The sequence below is a fragment of the Schistocerca cancellata genome, chromosome 5, assembly GCF_023864275.1.
Source record: "Schistocerca cancellata isolate TAMUIC-IGC-003103 chromosome 5, iqSchCanc2.1, whole genome shotgun sequence".
Classification (NCBI taxonomy): Eukaryota; Metazoa; Arthropoda; class Insecta; order Orthoptera; family Acrididae; genus Schistocerca; species Schistocerca cancellata.
In genome coordinates this window covers 626441538-626459395 of record NC_064630.1, presented here as the reverse complement: position 1 = coordinate 626459395, position 17858 = coordinate 626441538, and the positions used below count along the sequence as shown (strand labels likewise).

Here is a 17858-nt window from a genome sequence, read left to right as displayed (position 1 = left end):
GCTCAGTTGTAGGTAAATCAAGTGCCAGACTTTGATACCCTTGTAGGACACTAGGGAACAGCAACCTGTCTACAAAGGCAATTCCATATAAAACAGATGGTTCTTTCTAGAATATTGCTCAAGTGTGTGACTCTTATGAAATGGAGCTGATGGGGGATATTGAATGTATACAAAGAAGTATTGCATGACTGGTCACAAGTTTGAGTCTCAGGAGAGTGTCACAGGTATTCTGGAAAACCAGAACTGGCAAAACTGTTAGATAGAAGTCAAGTACCTCACAAAACCCTACTTTCTAAGTTAAAGAATGAGCATTAAGTAAGGAATCTGGGAATGTACTATGGTATCCCACATGTCACTCCCTTGGGAACCGCGAAAACAAGATTAGACTAATTACAGTGCTGATGGAGGCTTTAAAGTAGTCACTCTCCTCTATACTGCATGAGTGAATGAAAGAGGAAGAAACTATAAAAATGGAGAGTACCTTCTGCACTTCATAGTGTTTACCAAATTGTGAAAGTAGGTGTAGATGTCGCTGTAGAGATGACACTTGTTTATGCCACTGAAATTTCTACTTGAAATATTTTTGAAAAACTAATTTCAAAACAGGAACTGAAGGACAGAGTTTGAATATGCTTTTGGCAGAGAGTTCATTAAAGGAAAAGAGAGATTTATGTTGCAATAATTAGTAACAAAATGAAAAAAAGAGTAACACTCACCTGTTTGGTGATCATATTCTCCTATGTAACGTCTGGTGATGAAGCGTACAGACAGTGCTAAAACAGAAGAAATAAACCAGCACAGTTGTTATATTGCAACTGAAATACTTCAGTGTAGAGTACTCTGCATAACTCTTGACTAAGACTGCTATCCTATTTTAAGGAGATAAATACAGGGTGACACAAAAAGAATGCATGGATTTCAAGCTAGTATAACTGGCTCTATTTTGATCACATACAAAATGTGTTCACATCACTATATTTGGTAATGTATCCAATCTATGTAGTGCTACGTTCTTCATGTTTTAAAGATAATGTGAGGCAGATAGCAGCCTTCTTTGTGAATACACATTAAAAGCCTTTCTTTGAAGTTTCCAGTTACTTTCGTCAATATGTCATGTGAAACAGCAGCAGTTTCTTGACACATTGAAACCTTCAGGTCATTGAGTGTATGAGGTTTGTTGCAGTACACTTTACTTTTTAGGTAACCCCATAAGAAGAAGTCACAAACAGACAAATCTGGTGAGCGTGCTGGGCAGTGGACATTGCCAAAATGCGAAATCACATGTTGGGGAAACATTTATCGAACAACTGCCATCGAATCATTAGCTGTGTGAGGTGTGGCTCCATCTTATTAGAACCACATGTCTTCTATGTTTATCCCTATAGTGTCCAGTTGTGGCTGCACAAAATTGCATAGCAGTGCAGCATAATGCGCATCATTCACTGTTACACTAACACCGCCTTCTTCAAAAAAATAAGGCCCGACAATTCCCACTTTGGATTCACCACACCACACTGTCACTTTTGCACTGTGCAGTGGTTTTTTATGCATTTATTGTGGGTTGTCTACTGCCCAATAGCAACAGTTTTGTTTGTTTATATAACCATCTAAGTTAAAATGTGTCTCATCGTTCATCATCAATACAACATCATCAGCAGCAAGAACATCAAGCATTATCTCAAGAAACTGTGCCCATTCACTAGAATCACAGATGTGAATCTTCTGCACAATCATAATTTTGTGAGGATGAAAATGTAACACATCCTTTAGGAAGTGCTGCAGCGAGCGACAAGACAAGCCATAAGTGAAGTACGTTACCAGTGGAGCAGTGAGGACTTTGAAGAACAGATGCTCTTACTCTATTGATATTTGCCTTTGTTCAGACTGTGTGAGAATGACCACGCAATATCTGCTTCACGACTGACCCAGTTGTGTGAAAGGAGGCAACCCAATGCAGTATTGAGTTGCAATCAGATAGTGAACCATTTCACAGAACATTGAAGTTTGTACGGAAAAGCCATTGGACTGTGATCACAGAGTCATTACTTTTGGAGAAATGTCTAACAGCAAAAATGCGATGATACACAGTCCGCTGCACCATTGCAACTTAAACTGGATGCTCTAGCCTACAAAACAATAGGTCCCTCATCCTGCCATTCCACTCCCACCACTGATACTATAGCAAGACAAATCCATGTTTTCTTTTTGCACCACCCTGTATGAGTTTTGTGCTCTGATATTGTTCCATTTATTAATTCATTGTTATTCTTGTACACAGGTATTTCTCTTCAGAAACTGTCGAAACATTACTGTGGGTCTAATGGTTTTCATTTTTCTGATTCATTTATCCAGACATGTTTCATCTTACTTATTCTAAAAAGGAAATAGTGGCCTAAAAAGTTGTTAGGATGAGAGAAAGTAGACTACTTGGTAGACGATAACATGTGATAAATATATGTAATGTTATAGATTTCAGGACCTGCTTGGTAAACCTTTGGTAGGTGCCAGAAAGTATAATTACCACCAATCGTGTTTCTTGACTGTGTACATAGTAATGTCTTCTGTGCGCTCCTAGCACCTGGTTGAAGTTTGCTGCAACATCTGCAGTTGACAGTGAAAGGTAGCTTTTAACTGCCAAGAAATGTCTCTTGTGTCTTTCATAGGCTGTGTTAAGTGTACATACCACCAAATAACATTGTTTTAAAGGCTGTTGGGCTGTATGCTTATCACCAAAGGAATTTTTGCGTGAGACATGGGAAGTATATTTACCACAAAATTAATATTTCTTTTTGTGGACTGCAGGAAGCATGCTTACCATTAGCTTAATTCTTTTAATGTAGTCATGAAAATATGTCTTACTGCCTGCCATCTTGAAAAGAACATTGTACCAAGTGTGTAAAAACTGCTACAACCATCATTTCCTGTTCTTTGTGATATCTCTAGTGTTATCACTTATGAAGTAGGAACACATTGCTTTGTTTCTACCATACAAACCTCTTTAGTAATATTGAGCAAATACTGTCGTGACTTGCTGCACATTGATATAATGGAAGAAACTAACAGAAATTGGCAAACTTTTAAATCCGGAATATGGCGAGGGGCTTCTACAGATGTTTAATGTCATTAAAGGAATTTTGAAACTGTGTTATGGCAACCACTTAACAGCTCACACCAGGCAGTGGTAAGAATAATTACCACAGTAGTTCTAGTCCTAAGTCTCAAAAATGAAATTATCAAAAATTTCTATTCTGGAATAATATGAACAAAGACAGTATTACAAAAATGGGAAATTGCTACTCAACACGTATTGGAGATGTTGGTCAGAGACAGGCACAACAAAAAAGAATGATGTAAACAAAAATTAACTTTGCTTAGTCACTGCAGATATGTGCCTACAAAAGGGTTAAAGGATGTGGGAGATGTTGCTTGGGACCAAATATTGAGGGAAAGTCTTTAGGCCATGATGAGAGCAACATAAATTGTGCAGTAACAGTAACACATATGGTTTGAAAACTATGGATTGCGTCGGCATCGAGACACACCAATGTTGAGTTTGTATCTGTCCTGAGACGCCATGACCGGCCTCAATTGGACTCTTCTGTTGGGAGAGTTAATTTGGAGTTGGAACGGCTGCTTGGGTCAGGTGCGGGGGCTCATATTGGTGTGGTTCCTGTTGATTATCTCAGTAGGTGGGACTATACCAGGCATGGCCTACATCTCAACAGGAAAGGGAAGGGGAAACTGGCTGGGGTAATAGCAGGAAATTTAAGGGGGGGAGGCACTGCCATGAATGGTAAAATACCAGTGGTTACAGGTGTTGGAGCAGCATCTTTTTTAGGATAGGTAAGACAGAAAGATGTCAAGTTCTACGAGAGGTCAGGATTGAAACAAATCTTCAATTTAGGAAAGAAATTAAACAGCACAATTCCAGCACATTAGATCACCAATCACAGCTACCAATTATAAATTTTCACCAATCACCAGAAATTTTATCTCCACCAAGTTGTATCTCAGTCCTAGGTAATTGCATTGATGAATTAAAGTCACCCAACCCAGTTGACATAATCTGCCTCTCTGAACACCATGTGACCACTGGTATAGGAACTAGGCCTAAGCACAATGAGAAACTCAGACAGGAGAGTACTGCAAATGTTAGAATAAGGAAAGGTTCTCATAAAAGTATAATTAAAAATAATGTAAGTATATTTCATCAAAATATTGGGAGTTTAAAGAATAAAGTAGATGAGCTTCTGGTTTGTTTAGAAGATTTAGAAGCTGAGAATGAAATAGATATACTATGCCTGTCTGAGCATCACATTGTTACTGATATGGATAAGGTAAATGTAAGTGGTTATAAGCTCTCTGCACATGTAATGAGAGAAAATATGGAGAAAGGAGGAGTTGCCATATATGTCAAAAGTTATCACTGTGCAAAAAGTATAGAAACAAAAAAGTTTTGTGTAGAGAAACATATAGAAGCATGTGCCTGTGAGCTTAAATTAAATAAAGGCACATTTATAATTGTAACTGTATATAGGTCCCCATCAGGAAATTTTCATCTATTTCTGAAAAATTTGGACTCCTTGTTGTGCTATCTGTCAGACAGGGGGAAGCAAATTATTATTTGTGGGGACTTCAATGTAGATTCTCTGAAAGAGGGTAATAGGAAAAATGACCTTGAAGTATTACTCGGTTCTTTCAATTTGACACCCGTTATTGATTTTCCTACTCGGGTGGTAAAGGATAGCAGCTCACTGATAGATAACTTCTTTGTAGACCAAGATAAGTTTAACCAGATAAATGCTCAGCCTGTTGAGAATGGTCTTTCTGATCATGGTGCACAGCTGGTTACAATATATGACATAGCTCCATTCAGCAATACTAAACAGTCCTCCAAAGTAGTACGTTCAGTCAACGATTTAACAATTGCAAATTTCAGGGAAAGCCTACAGCAGTTAGACTGGGATGAGGTGTATCGTGAACCTGATGCCAATTTAAAATATAATTTATTTCATGACATTTTTGTAAATGCATTTGAAAACTGCTTCCCCAAGAAAATAGTTAAATATACTCGTAAGAAACCTTGTAACAAACCATGGCTTACTAAGGGTATAAAAATATCTTGTAACCGGAAAAGGGAAATGTATCTGACAGCAAGAAAGAGTAGTGACCCAGAAACTATCAAAAATTATAAAAACTACTGTGTTATATTAAGAAAAGTTATTAAAAAATCCAGGAGTATGTGTATCATGTCTGAAATCAGCAACTCTGATAATAAAATTAAAACAATTTGGAATATTATTAAAAGAGAAACAGGTCAACCAAGAGCAGAGGAAGACAGCATTACCATCAAATTGAATGAAAGCTTTACGAACAAAAAGTCAGAAGTTGAAAATATTTTTAATAATCATTTTCTAAATGTTGTGGATATAGTAGGATCCAGGTGTTCATTAGAAGATGCTAGGCTGTTAATGGAAGAGGCCATACCTATGCAATTTGATACAATTGAAATCTCACCCACTTCTCCCTCTGAAATTAAGAAAATAATAAACTTGCTTAAAAGCAAAAACTCACATGGAATTGATGGCATTTCCAGCAAAATACTAAAAGCTTGTTCTCAACAGATAAGTAAGATTCTCAGCCACCTGTGTAATAGCTCTCTGGAACAGGGCATTTTCCCTGATAGACTGAAATATGCTATTGTTATACCTTTGCATAAAAAGGGGGATAGATCTGATGTCAACAATTACCGTCCAATCTCCCTTCTAACAGCTTTATCCAAAATTTTTGAGAAAGTAATGTATTCAAGAGTAGCTTCACATATCTGTAAAAATGAAGTACTAACAAAATGTCAGTTTGGTTTCCAGAAAGGTTTTTCAACAGAAAATGCCATATATGCTTTCACCAGTCAAATTTTGAATGATCTGAATAACCGAAAACCACCCATTGGGATTTTTTGTGATCTCTCAAAGGCTTTTGATTGTGTAAATCATGAAATTCTGCTAGACAAGCTCAAGTATTGTGGCATGAGTGGGACAGTGCACAAATGGTTTAATTCGTACCTAACTGGAAGAGTGCAGAAAGTTGAAATAAGTGGTTCTCGTAACATGCAAAGATCAGCACATTCCTCAAACTGGGGAACTATCAAGAATGGGGTTCCACAAGGGTCAGTCTTGGGTCCTTTGTTGTTCTTATTATATATTAATGACTTGCCATTCTATATTCATGAAGAGGCAAAGTTAGTTCTCTTTGCTGATGATACAAGTATAGTAATCACACCTGAGAAACAAGAATTATCTGATGAAATTGTCAATACTGTCTTTCAGAAAATTACTAAGTGGTTCCTTGTAAATGGACTCTCACTGAATTTTGATAAGACACAGTACATACAGTTCCGTACAGTGAATGGTATGACGCCATTAATAAATATAGACCTTAATCAGAAGCATATAGCTAAGGTAGAATATTCCAAATTTTTAGGTATGTCCATTGATGAGAGATTAAATTGGAAGAAACACATTGATGATCTGCTGAAACGTTTGAGTTCAGCTACTTATGCAATAAGGGTCATTGCAAATTTTGGTGATAAACATCTTAGTAAATTAGCTTACTACGCCTATTTTCACTCATTGCTTTCATATGGCATCATATTTTGGGGTAATTCATCACTGAGGAATAAAGTATTTATTGCACAAAAGCGTGTAATCAGAATAATAGCTGGAGTCCACCCAAGATCATCCTGCAGACATTTATTTAAGGATCTAGGGATAGTCACAGTAGCTGCTCAGTATATATACTCTCTTATGAAATTTGTTATCAACAACCAAACCCAATTCAAAAGTAATAGCAGTGTGCATAACTACAATACTAGGAGAAAGGACGATCTTCACTATTCAAGATTAAATCTAACTTTGGCACAGAAAGGGGTGAATTATACTGGCACTAAAGTCTTTGGTCACTTACCAAATAGTATCAAAAGTCTGACAGATAACCAACAAGTATTTAAGAAGAAATTAAAAGAATTTCTGAATGACAACTCCTTCTACTCCATAGAGGAATTTTTAGATATAAATTAAGAAAAAAAATTATTAAAAAAAAAAATAAATAAAAAAATAAAAAAACGCACACAAAAAATAAAGTTGTTATATTAACTTAAGTATGTTGTTAAATTAACCTAATTATGTCATGTATTGGAAAATTCGACTCGTTCCACATCATTACGAAATATCGTATTCATGATCCATGGAACTAGTATTAATCTAATCTAATCTAATCTAATCTAATAGGTGTCATACAGAGCAGTCAATGAGTCAGAAGCAGAGAAAAGGAGACTGAATAATTCAAATAGGGGTTTTTTCAGTTTTCCATGAAGTGAAGTGCTTTCAAGTCCATTGTGCGGTGAGCCAGCTTTTACTGCTGGACCCATGCACTTAAGTTCAGGGTCTAGACTCGGCAACAGTAATTGATCAAACACTTGACTAGATAATAATACATTTATTGACAATTGTTGTTACAGTGAAAAACCTTGCAGAGGCACTATCATAAATATTCACATGCCATGATTGCATGACTGTGATAAATATGACCAATAAGGGTGCATACTCATTGATCGAGTGTGTAATAAGGTCTTGTGGCTGCAGAGAGACAATGGACACTAGTTCAGCCGAATGTGCAAATTACCTTTCATCTTGTGGGACAGCATTTAATTTGTGGACATGATGGGATGGAGCAAACACTCAGCATCTGTTCATGTCCATAAATGCAAGGGTTAATGACTCTCTTGTGCACTAAACTCCACCACACATTCATTTTAGGGGATTCCCTAATGTGATCCAAGGCAACATGTGGAATTTCTGAACCCCACATTCTCACATTGTGAATTTTAACTTTACCTTGTATGTGGAAAGTAGCCTCATTTGGAAAACAAATTTGTTGAAGATATTCATTCCAATTTGTGCTAATATTTCAGTCAAAAAAGATGCTCAACAAGCTCCATAACTGGGTTGTAATGCATGTCTTATTTGAACCTTATAATTGTATGCATGCAGATGCAGTTTGTTGTTTAGAATTCTTCACAATGTGCTGCTAGGGATCCCTAATTCACAATATACATGTCGAGTAGATTTGGAAGGGCTTTATAGAATGCTTGTTGCACAGCTCTGACATGTTGTTCATTGGCTGAAGGCCAGTCTGTTCACAAAATATCCAACATGCTGCCAATCTGTTTAAACTTCAAGTATCATGCAACAATACTCCTGTCAGATGCTTCTCTTCTGTGTTGTCTTCAAAAATTTCATTGCACAGTAAATGGAGATTTTGTCTTCTTCTCTTCTTTTGCACCTTCTTCTCTACTCAGCTTCTATCTTCAACAAAGATATGCAAACAAACTTGGTGATTTATCCTTTCATTTGTGACTAATCACAAACTTGTAAGTTCTACAGTTATTGTAAAATAAATGTTGATAATTATACAAAGACTTTAGGCATATCCTGTATTTTACAGGAAAATACAGAGGTTGAAATTTAATGCTTCCATATGCAGCAATATCAGCAAGTAGTTGTTGTGTTCATACTATTATTTTATTTTGTCAGTATGAAACAGAAAAAGTTCCTTAAAAGCTGACATAAACTAAAACTACCCACCAGCAAAGAAAGGAAGCAGACAAGTTCACAACAATCAATGAAGCTTTCAACAAAGTAAAGATAGGTTTCCACTACTCTGTAAACCTGGAGTGCCCATTACTATTGAAGAGATGCTTAGTTTGTATAGACACACCACCCCTTCAAAATATTTATGATGGACAAAACAGAAAAGTATGGCATCCTTATATGCATTATGTCAGATGCCATAATGAATATGCAAACTCATGCAGGTAAAGTATACAGTTTGTTCAAGGAAGAATCAGGTTCACTAGCTGTCATTGAATGTATGGCAGTTCCTGTGAAAAATACTGGTTGAAATATTACTACAGACCATTTGATTTGGTAACTACAAAGTTACTACATTGGGAACTCTCCTATCACACAGGAAGCATATTCCAGATGCAAAGAAGAACACATCAGATTGAGAGCTATATTCATCAATGTTCTTGTTCACAGACCCAACAACAGGTAGACCACCAGTTACTTGGGCAACCTACGTAGTAAAATCTTGCTGATGTTACCAACAATATACCAAGATAAAGGCACTGAAGGAAGAGAGAAGAATAAACCCACATAAATACATACCATTAATCTAATATAATCTAATCTAATCCATTGATCAAATGGCTCATACGTACACCTACAAGAGGAGAACAAAAATATGACCTCTGTCAGTATTTTATTCTCTCATTGATGTCTTTGCTAATAATGCAACCACCATAATTCATTCAGGTATATACAAGATGGAATGAGAAGGAACACAACAAACAGAAACTTTTTTTTCTGTGAGTTGGGTTGGAACTAGTGAAATTATAGGTAGCAGAAAGAAGTACTAATGTAAAAGGGTTATCTAACCAAGCTGTTCAATCAGTGGAAAGTATTCTACAAGGGTCAAGCTAAGTGAAACAAGTCCAACCACGTTTGGCAAGAAGGAAATATCCTAAAACAGAAAAGGGTAAAAATATCCTATAGTGGAAAACGTTGCTCAATGTGATACTGGCAATGTATGATAAAGTAAATGTACATGGAAATTATGCTCAGTCCCCTGATCATCTGTCTGACAATTTACCAAAAAATAAAATTTTCTCCTCCTTCATCTGCAACATTCCAAAGTAGTGAAGCCTTTGGAAGTGTGGTACTTGTTTTATGTTGTCCTACTCCTTCTTTATCCTCTTTATCATGTGACTAGAATATCTAGTGGTTTCTGCAGCTGTCACAAGTAGAGCTTTTATTGAGATTTTTGCTTCCTTGTTTGCTTCTTCTGCCCAACATTTAATGAAATTGCGTATCATGCACATGCCTGATTATGAAGAACTTTTCCTGCACCTACAGTATGCAAAGATTTTATTACTATGCTGTGTAGTAAAGAGGTAGCCATGAGATTACCTGTAGTGTGCAGGTTGGCAAGTGACAGTTAACTTAGGTGGGCAACCCCTTCAGAAAACTGGGGTGGAATTGCCCAGTGCTCACAACAAGAATTCATTTTTGGTGGTTACTGTCTTCTGATTACAATAAGCCAGAATAATTAGACACAAGATAATCTAGTGTGCTGCTTTATTTGACACATGAGCAACAACTAAACACAAACAAGGATTAAGCAGCAAAAACTGTTCATCAAATTTACAAATTCCTTGATGCTGTAACGCACTACCCTCATGTCTTTGGCTGCTACTTGGCAGTAAAATATTAATGTCACTACAATCTCCCCACTCCTCCTTAAAGCCCGGTGCCCTGAGATATTTGAGTACTGGTGTTTGACTTGATGTCTGGTTCTTGCAACAATGGATCTTGGAGGTTCTGGCATAGTAGCAGTGAGTGTTGCAGGAATGTCTTCTGGAGGCACCATAAAACCTTCCATGTCACCTGCTGCTGTTGGATCATCTTGTCTTGGTGTAGAATTCATGGATCTCTGTTGTGCCAGTTCCTCCATATCCAGGTAGGCAGGCTTTAACTGGTCTATGGAGATTGTTTTGTATCTACTGTACATGTCAATTTTGAAGGTGTTTGTGGGCCTTGAAAGTATCTTGTATGGCACATTATATGGCTGGCATAATGGTGGGCACACTGAATTGTCTCAGAGCCAGATGTGTGATGCAGTACATGTGTCCTTGTGAATGAAAATCCATCTTTCTACGTGTCTGACTGGAGGGCTCACCCAAAAAAAATCTCATGTACATGCTGGGCTGTCGTACAAACTCCTGGTGTTAAGATCTGAACTCTTGTTGGGCTTATGAGCCCCCCTGGCACCCTCAACTGTTCTCCATAGACAATTTGAGCTAGCGAGCATTGTAAATCCTACTTGACTGGTGTGCACAGGCCCAGCAATAAGAGTGATAGCACTTCCATAATTGGAGATGAAGAACACCCCTATCAGTGCAGCCTTTACTGCATGATGCAGGCTTTCCATTATCCTGTTACTCTCAGGGTGTTGGCTGATAATGCACAGATGATTGCAGCCACATAGCTGTAGGATTTCCACAGAAAGCTGTGATTCAAACTGTCATCTGTGATTCGTTGTCATTGAGTGACAAATAACAAATCTCATTAACCATGCACTCACTAGTGACTTCGCTTCTGGCCATCTCATGAACTAATCTGTGGCTATAATCAGATAACAGTTGCCATCTGAATATGGTAATGGTCCCACAATGTCCATGTACATGTGAGAAAATCTGACCATGGGTGTTGGAAACTGAGTAACTGGTGTAAAAACATGACAAGTAAATTTGCTGTGTTGGCACTCAAGACACGAGCGTACCCAAGATCTGCAGTCCTTGTGCCACAGCACTTTGCTTGCTACTAATTTTGCCATGCACATATTCCTGAGTGATGCTAAATTATTTAGTGCTTGGGAAATGCTACGTCAAAATTCTGTGGGAATGTAAGGGTGCTCAGCTCCTCACAATGTACCAGTATTGCATAAATACTTGTATCACCAAGATGTAGGAATGCGTAGTAGCTGTAGGGCTGTATGTTCACTTGTGAGAAAATCATTTACTACTGTATCATCTCACTACTTTACTACTATCTCTGCTCATGGAACTGCTTGTAGACCAGTGCAGTTCCATGACAGACAATCTGCAATGATGGTTTCATTGCCAGAAATGTGCTGCACATCAGTCGTACAAATTACTATATACTCTGTCTGTGCTGTCGTGGTGAGCTGTGATCTGTGGTGTCTTGAGAGAATGACATTAGTGCTTTGTGATCTGTGAAGATTGTGGACTGTCTGCTCTCTACCGAGGACAGAAAATTTTTAACGACTGTGTAGATTGCCAAAAATTCTCGACAAATGGTGCTCCATTTCTTTCGTTGGGACGTGAGGTTATGTGAATAGAAAGCAAGCATCTGCCACTGCCATCTACCTTTTGTTGCAGTTCTGCTCCTATGGCATTTTGACTTGCGTCTACCATATCGGCCACTGGAGCGTTAATCTGTGAATGGGCCAATTCTGCTGCTTGCACCAAACACTGCTTGACTGTTCGTCACTAACCAAGTCACTTTTCGATTGCCAGATGTGTGTTTGCCCACGAGCAATACGATGAGTGGTTCTGGCTGCCTTGCCAGTCCTGGAATGTGTCATCAGTAAAAGTTTACCATACCTAAATATACATGTAATCGTTTGTATGTTGTCAGTATTGGCATCTTCTGTACTGCCTCGAGCCATCCTAGCAGCGGTGCGAACTCAGCCAAAGAGACAACATACCCTAAGAAGTGCACTTCTCATTTGCTGAACAAACACTTATCCACATTAACTATTACTCTGAATTCTTGCAGATGATGAGAAAAGCTGCCGCAAATAGGACTTCCGTTCTTCGGCTGTTGGCGAAAATACTAGAATATAGCAGCAGAGAAGGGCAGACCATGCAATACCTCGTGCATAAAATGCTGCCACGTCTATGCAGCGCTCCTCAAACAAAAGGGAATACATTTGTACTGAAAAGGCATGGAAGGCGTTGTTACCACGGTAGTTGGTACATCCTCCTCCGCTATGGGACTTTCTAAATAGGCTTTTGCACTGTCAACTATGCTAAACAAATGAGATTGGGCGATAGCGCTGTTAGAGTTTCTTGCATTTGACACCGGATAACCATCGAGTATTGTCCGAGTATTGAGTGCGCTATAGCCTCCACATAATTGCCACGATCCATCTTTTTTTCTCACAGTATGTAAGGGGGACGCCCACTGGCTATCTGATCTGTCTGCAATACCGACTTCCAGGAGCTCTTCAAACTCAGCCTGTGCCACAATAGTTTGTCCAGTGGCAGTCTTCTCGGGCAAGCTGCAACAGGCTGGCCCACCGTCGTACAATTGTGGTGCCTCATAGAGCATCTGTATTTTCTCTTCGTAGTGAATTTGCTGGTGAGTGACAGGAACTCTTGCATTATCCAGCCAAAGTGCTCATCCTCGTATGCTGCAGTATCCACTCCTGACGACTGAAAATCCTTCAATGTGTCGGACATCCTATTGTGTAGTGTGGTCGATTGGTTTTTACCCTGCTGAGTGGGCGCTTCTTCTTCTGCCAGCATGGACAACACATCCATTGGATTGGAACTGCGATTCAGTGTAATTAATCATCCGTTGACTAGATCTGGCAGCAAGCGAAAATGTGAGAAGAAATTTCTAGGGTGGTGAACACTGTTTCTGGGCCATTGTGGTATAACCTAAAATACAACAAAAATTCACAAAGTTGGGTGGAAATCCACCCATGATACTGTCAAGTGCATAACAAGATTGCATGGAATCCCACTCGAGGACCGTACGAAGAGTGGTAGTACATACCATGGAGCAGATTACCCATCCAATGCTGTGAGGATGACGGGCTAGAAGGCTACACTAGCTGGGGATAAGACCTGAGATACACCACACATGTGTGCTAAGGCACATAGGGTGGGTGAGTGGTTTCCCATCTCACCTCGTTGGCAGAGGGTTAAGTGGCGCAATTTAGAGAAACGTTTGTATGATGAGTCCATTTCTGTTATTATTCTCTATGGCAATATAAAGAATGAAGCCGTGAACTGGAGGAAAAACTTGGTTCAAATCAACAGTGTCACACTTTACTTAGATGAATGAGGTTTGCAAATGACAGGGACAGACATTTCTTACATTTATCCATCTTCGTGTAAGTCTGAACGTAAATCAAACTTACAGTACTTCGTTCAAAACGACAACGAAGGTTGTCCACAAAAGACGAACGAAATGCGACGCTTTCAGAACTAGAGCGTCAAAACGTAAGCATCATGGTTAACTCCGATCAGACGCAGTGAATTCACAAGACAAATACGTGTGCGGTTTCCTGGATCCGTAACCAGATATTTTTCCCAAAATTAGACAAATATATAAATCAGACTTAAATAACAAATTCCATTTAGAGATGCTTTTGGAAAGAGATGGGACTGCATGTGTTAGTTCCTCAGACATATCGCGTAATACCGATTACGATAAAATTAGAGAAATGAAATTGAGGCTATCCTTGCGCAGCCTTCACGAGTGGAACAGGATGTAGGTGTAGTGATATAGTGATACTATAGCATGCTATGTAGTTGCGGAGTACTGATGTAGGTATAGTGATACTACACTACTGGCCATTAAAATTGCTACACCAAGAAGAAATGCAGATGATAAACGGGTATTCATTGGACAAATATATTATACTAGAACTGACATGCGATTACATTTCCACGCAATTTGGGTGCATAGAACCACCTCTGGTCGTAATAACGGCCTTGATACGCCTGGGCATTGATCAAACATAGCTTTGATGGCGTGTACAGGTACAGCTGCCCATGCAGGTTCAACACGATACCACACGTCATCATGAGTAGTGACTGGCGTATTGTGATGAGCCAGTTGCTCGGCCACCATTGACCAGACGTTTTCAGTTGGTGAGAGATCTGGAGAATGTGCTGGCGAGGGCAGCAGTCGAACATTTTCTGTATCCAGAAAGGCCCGTACAGGACCTGCAACATGTGGTCGCGCGTTATCCTGCTGAAATGTAGGGTTTCGCAGGGTAGAGCCACGGGTCGTAACACATCTGAAATGTAACGTCCACTGTTCAAAGTGCCGTCAATGCGGACAAGAGGTGACCGAGATGTGTAACCAATGGCACCCCATACCATCACGCCGGTTGATACGCCAGTGTGGCGATGACTAATACACGCTTCCAATGTGCGTTCACCGCGATGTCGCCAAACACGGATGCGACCATCATGATGCTGTAAACAGAACGTGGATTTATCCTATAAAATGACGTTTTGCCATTCGTGCACCCAGGTTCGTCGTTGAGTACACCATCGCAGGCGCTCCTGTCTGTGATGCAGCGTCAAGGGTAACCAAAGCCATGGTCTCCGAGCTGATAGTCCATGCTGGTGCAAACGTTGTCAAACTGTTCGTGCAGATGGTTGTTGTCTTGCAAACGTCCCCATCTGTTGACTCAGGCATCGAGACGTGGCTGTACCATCCGTTACAGCCATGCGGATAAGATGCCTGTCATCTCGACTGCTAGTGACACGAGGCCGTTGGTATCCAGCACGGCGTTCCGTATTACCCTCCTGAACCCCCCGATTCCATACAGTCATTTGATCTCAACCGACGCGAGCAGCAGTGTCGCGATACGATAAACCGCAATCGCGATAGGCTATAATCAGACCTGTATCAAAGTCGGAAACGTGATGTTACGCATTTCTCCTCCTTACACGAGGCATCACAACAACGTTTCACCAGGCAACACCGGTCAACTGCTGTTTGTGTATGAGAAATCGGTTGGAAACTTTCCTCATGTCAGCACGTTGTAGGTGTCGTCACCGGCGCCAACCTTGTGTGAGTGGTCTGAAAAGCTAATCATTTGCATATCACATCATCTTCTTCCTGTCGGTTAAATTTCGCGTCTGTAGCACGTCATCTTCGTGGTGTAGCAATTTTAATGGCCAGTAGTGTATATCACACTATGTAGATGTGAAGTACAGAAGTAAATTATAATTGCCTGCTGTGAATGTGTGCAGACGTAGTCTTCAAACGGCGCGTGCTGCGCGTTGTACGAGTGCTGGCCGAAAGCCGGTGCTGGGAGTTTGATCCATGCGGCAGATGCAGAGCGCCCAGCGCGCGAAGCTCCCCGCGGTAATTACAGTAGCCTGGATGCTTTTTCACCTGTCCAGCCATCGATCGGCGAGCTGAAGTGTGGTGGGGTGGCGAGGGGGGGGGGGGGGGGTCGAACGCTGCATCACGGAGTAACTCTCAGTACAATAGCGTTCATTTCCTTTCTGGTCTCAATTTTCAAAAACAATGACGCCGCTGATGACGCTTTACTCTTACTTTATCTAACACTTATCGAACACTTTCAGTAACTCTTGCTTCAAATCCGTATATTGTTTTTTCAAGTTTCAGGCATCCTCTCGACTTGAAAGATTATATTAGATTAGATTAATTATTCATTCCATAGACCCATAAAAGAGGGAATCCTCCTGGTTGTGGAACACGTCAGAAAACACATTACAATAACGTAATTAGAAAAACTTGAGTTTCATTAATTTTAATGATCCTCAGTCAGTGAACAGTAAAATTATGTACATGAATTAAATTTAAACTTCTAATATTTACAGGTTTAATACTTACATCTGCTTTAATTAAATCCATCATTCAGACATTTGCTAGTTTCTTGGCTATTACAACCAAGTATTGTCAAAAATAAAAGTAAATTATTCATTTCAGTGATCCTCAGTTAAGAACAGTCAGATTATGTACAAGATTTAAAATTAAACTTCCACCATTTACAGACTTTAGATTACATCTGCTTACCATACATCCATCATTCACACAGTAGGTAGTTACTTCGCTATTATAACCAAGTATTGTCAAAAATTAAAGTATAATAAATTTTCATTAAAACGGTCTACTGCACTTGTTGAGAAACTCATGGATGGAATAGAAGGAGTTGTCCACCAAAAATTCTTTTAAATTATGTTTAAGTTGTGCCTTGTCTGAAACTAAATCCTTAATGGTTGCTGGTAACTTATTGAAAACATGCGTTGCTGACTACTGGACTCCTTTCTGGGCAAGAGTAAGTGATTTTAAATCTTTATGTATATTGTTCGTATTCCTAGTATTGATACTGTGTACTAAGCAGTTAGTTGGAAAAAGAGATGTATTATTTACAACAAAATTCATTAAGGAATAAATAGACCGAGAAGCTGTGGTTAATAGGCCCAATTCTTTGAATAGGTTCCGACATGATGTTCTTGGATTTACACAACTCATTACTCTTATTATACGCTTCTGTGTTCTAAAAATTTTTTCTCTGTTTGTGGAGTTACCCCAAAATATGATACCATATGACATAATAGAGTGAAAATAAGCAAAATATGCCAGTTTTTTATGTTTATATCTCCTATGTCTGACATCATTCGCATTGCAAACACAGACTTGTTTAGGTGCTTTACCAGTTCGTTAGTATGTTGTTCCCAACTGAATTTATTATCAAGTTGTTATCCCAAGAATTTTACACTCTCAACTTCTCCTATTTCCATGTCATCATATTTTATACACACACCTGAAGGAAATCTCTTGGAAGTTCTGAACTGCATATAGTGGGTCTTTTCAAAGTTTAATGACAGTGAATGGCTATGAACCGCTTCTTAATGTCAGTAAAAATTTGATTAGCTGCCCATTGAAGGGCATCAGAAACATTTATGGAGGTCTAGCTTCCTGTAAAATTGAAATAAATTCCATGCACGTAACTTTCCTGGAAAAATTACTTCTCTCTCTTTCTCTTTTATGTATTTGTTTATTTTTAGTCTAAACTGGATGGTACATGTTTTTCAACATGAAGTGCGAAGAGAACAGGAGCTGGCTACAGCTTCAATAGACCGGAAATGCACTACACACAAGAAGCAGCTGCTCGGATAAGAGTAGCCTACACACGGTCGTTACGTGGGGTACTCGGACAGATGTGTAGATCACTTACTCTATACTAGAGATTGAAAAAGTTACAATTGTAGGACGCAAAGAGATGAATATTACTATGATATTAATATACTGGAGGTGTACCCAGGGTAAAGTGCGAGTGCTGATTAAACTTGCTATGGTAATGCCGTTGAAGTACTGTTACGACTAGGAAGGCGACCTAAACCAGAGGTAAATATCTTAAGTTTCGAATGTAATATGTGTCGGAAGAACAGTCTGGAGAACAACAGCAGTGGTGCCTATTTTGCCGCGAGGAAC

The 17858-nt window shown here is 39.2% G+C and overlaps 1 protein-coding gene across 1 annotated transcript in view; it reads right to left on the bottom strand.

The window, feature by feature from the left end:
* The window catches only part of LOC126188875 (ras-related and estrogen-regulated growth inhibitor), a 381204-nt gene that overhangs the window by 55813 nt on the left and 307533 nt on the right, over nt 1–17858 (bottom strand). Inside the window, exon 3 of the mRNA XM_049930539.1 lies at nt 717–773. Coding sequence (XP_049786496.1) covers nt 717–773 — 57 coding nt within the window. The remainder of the gene's footprint in view (nt 1–716; nt 774–17858) is intronic.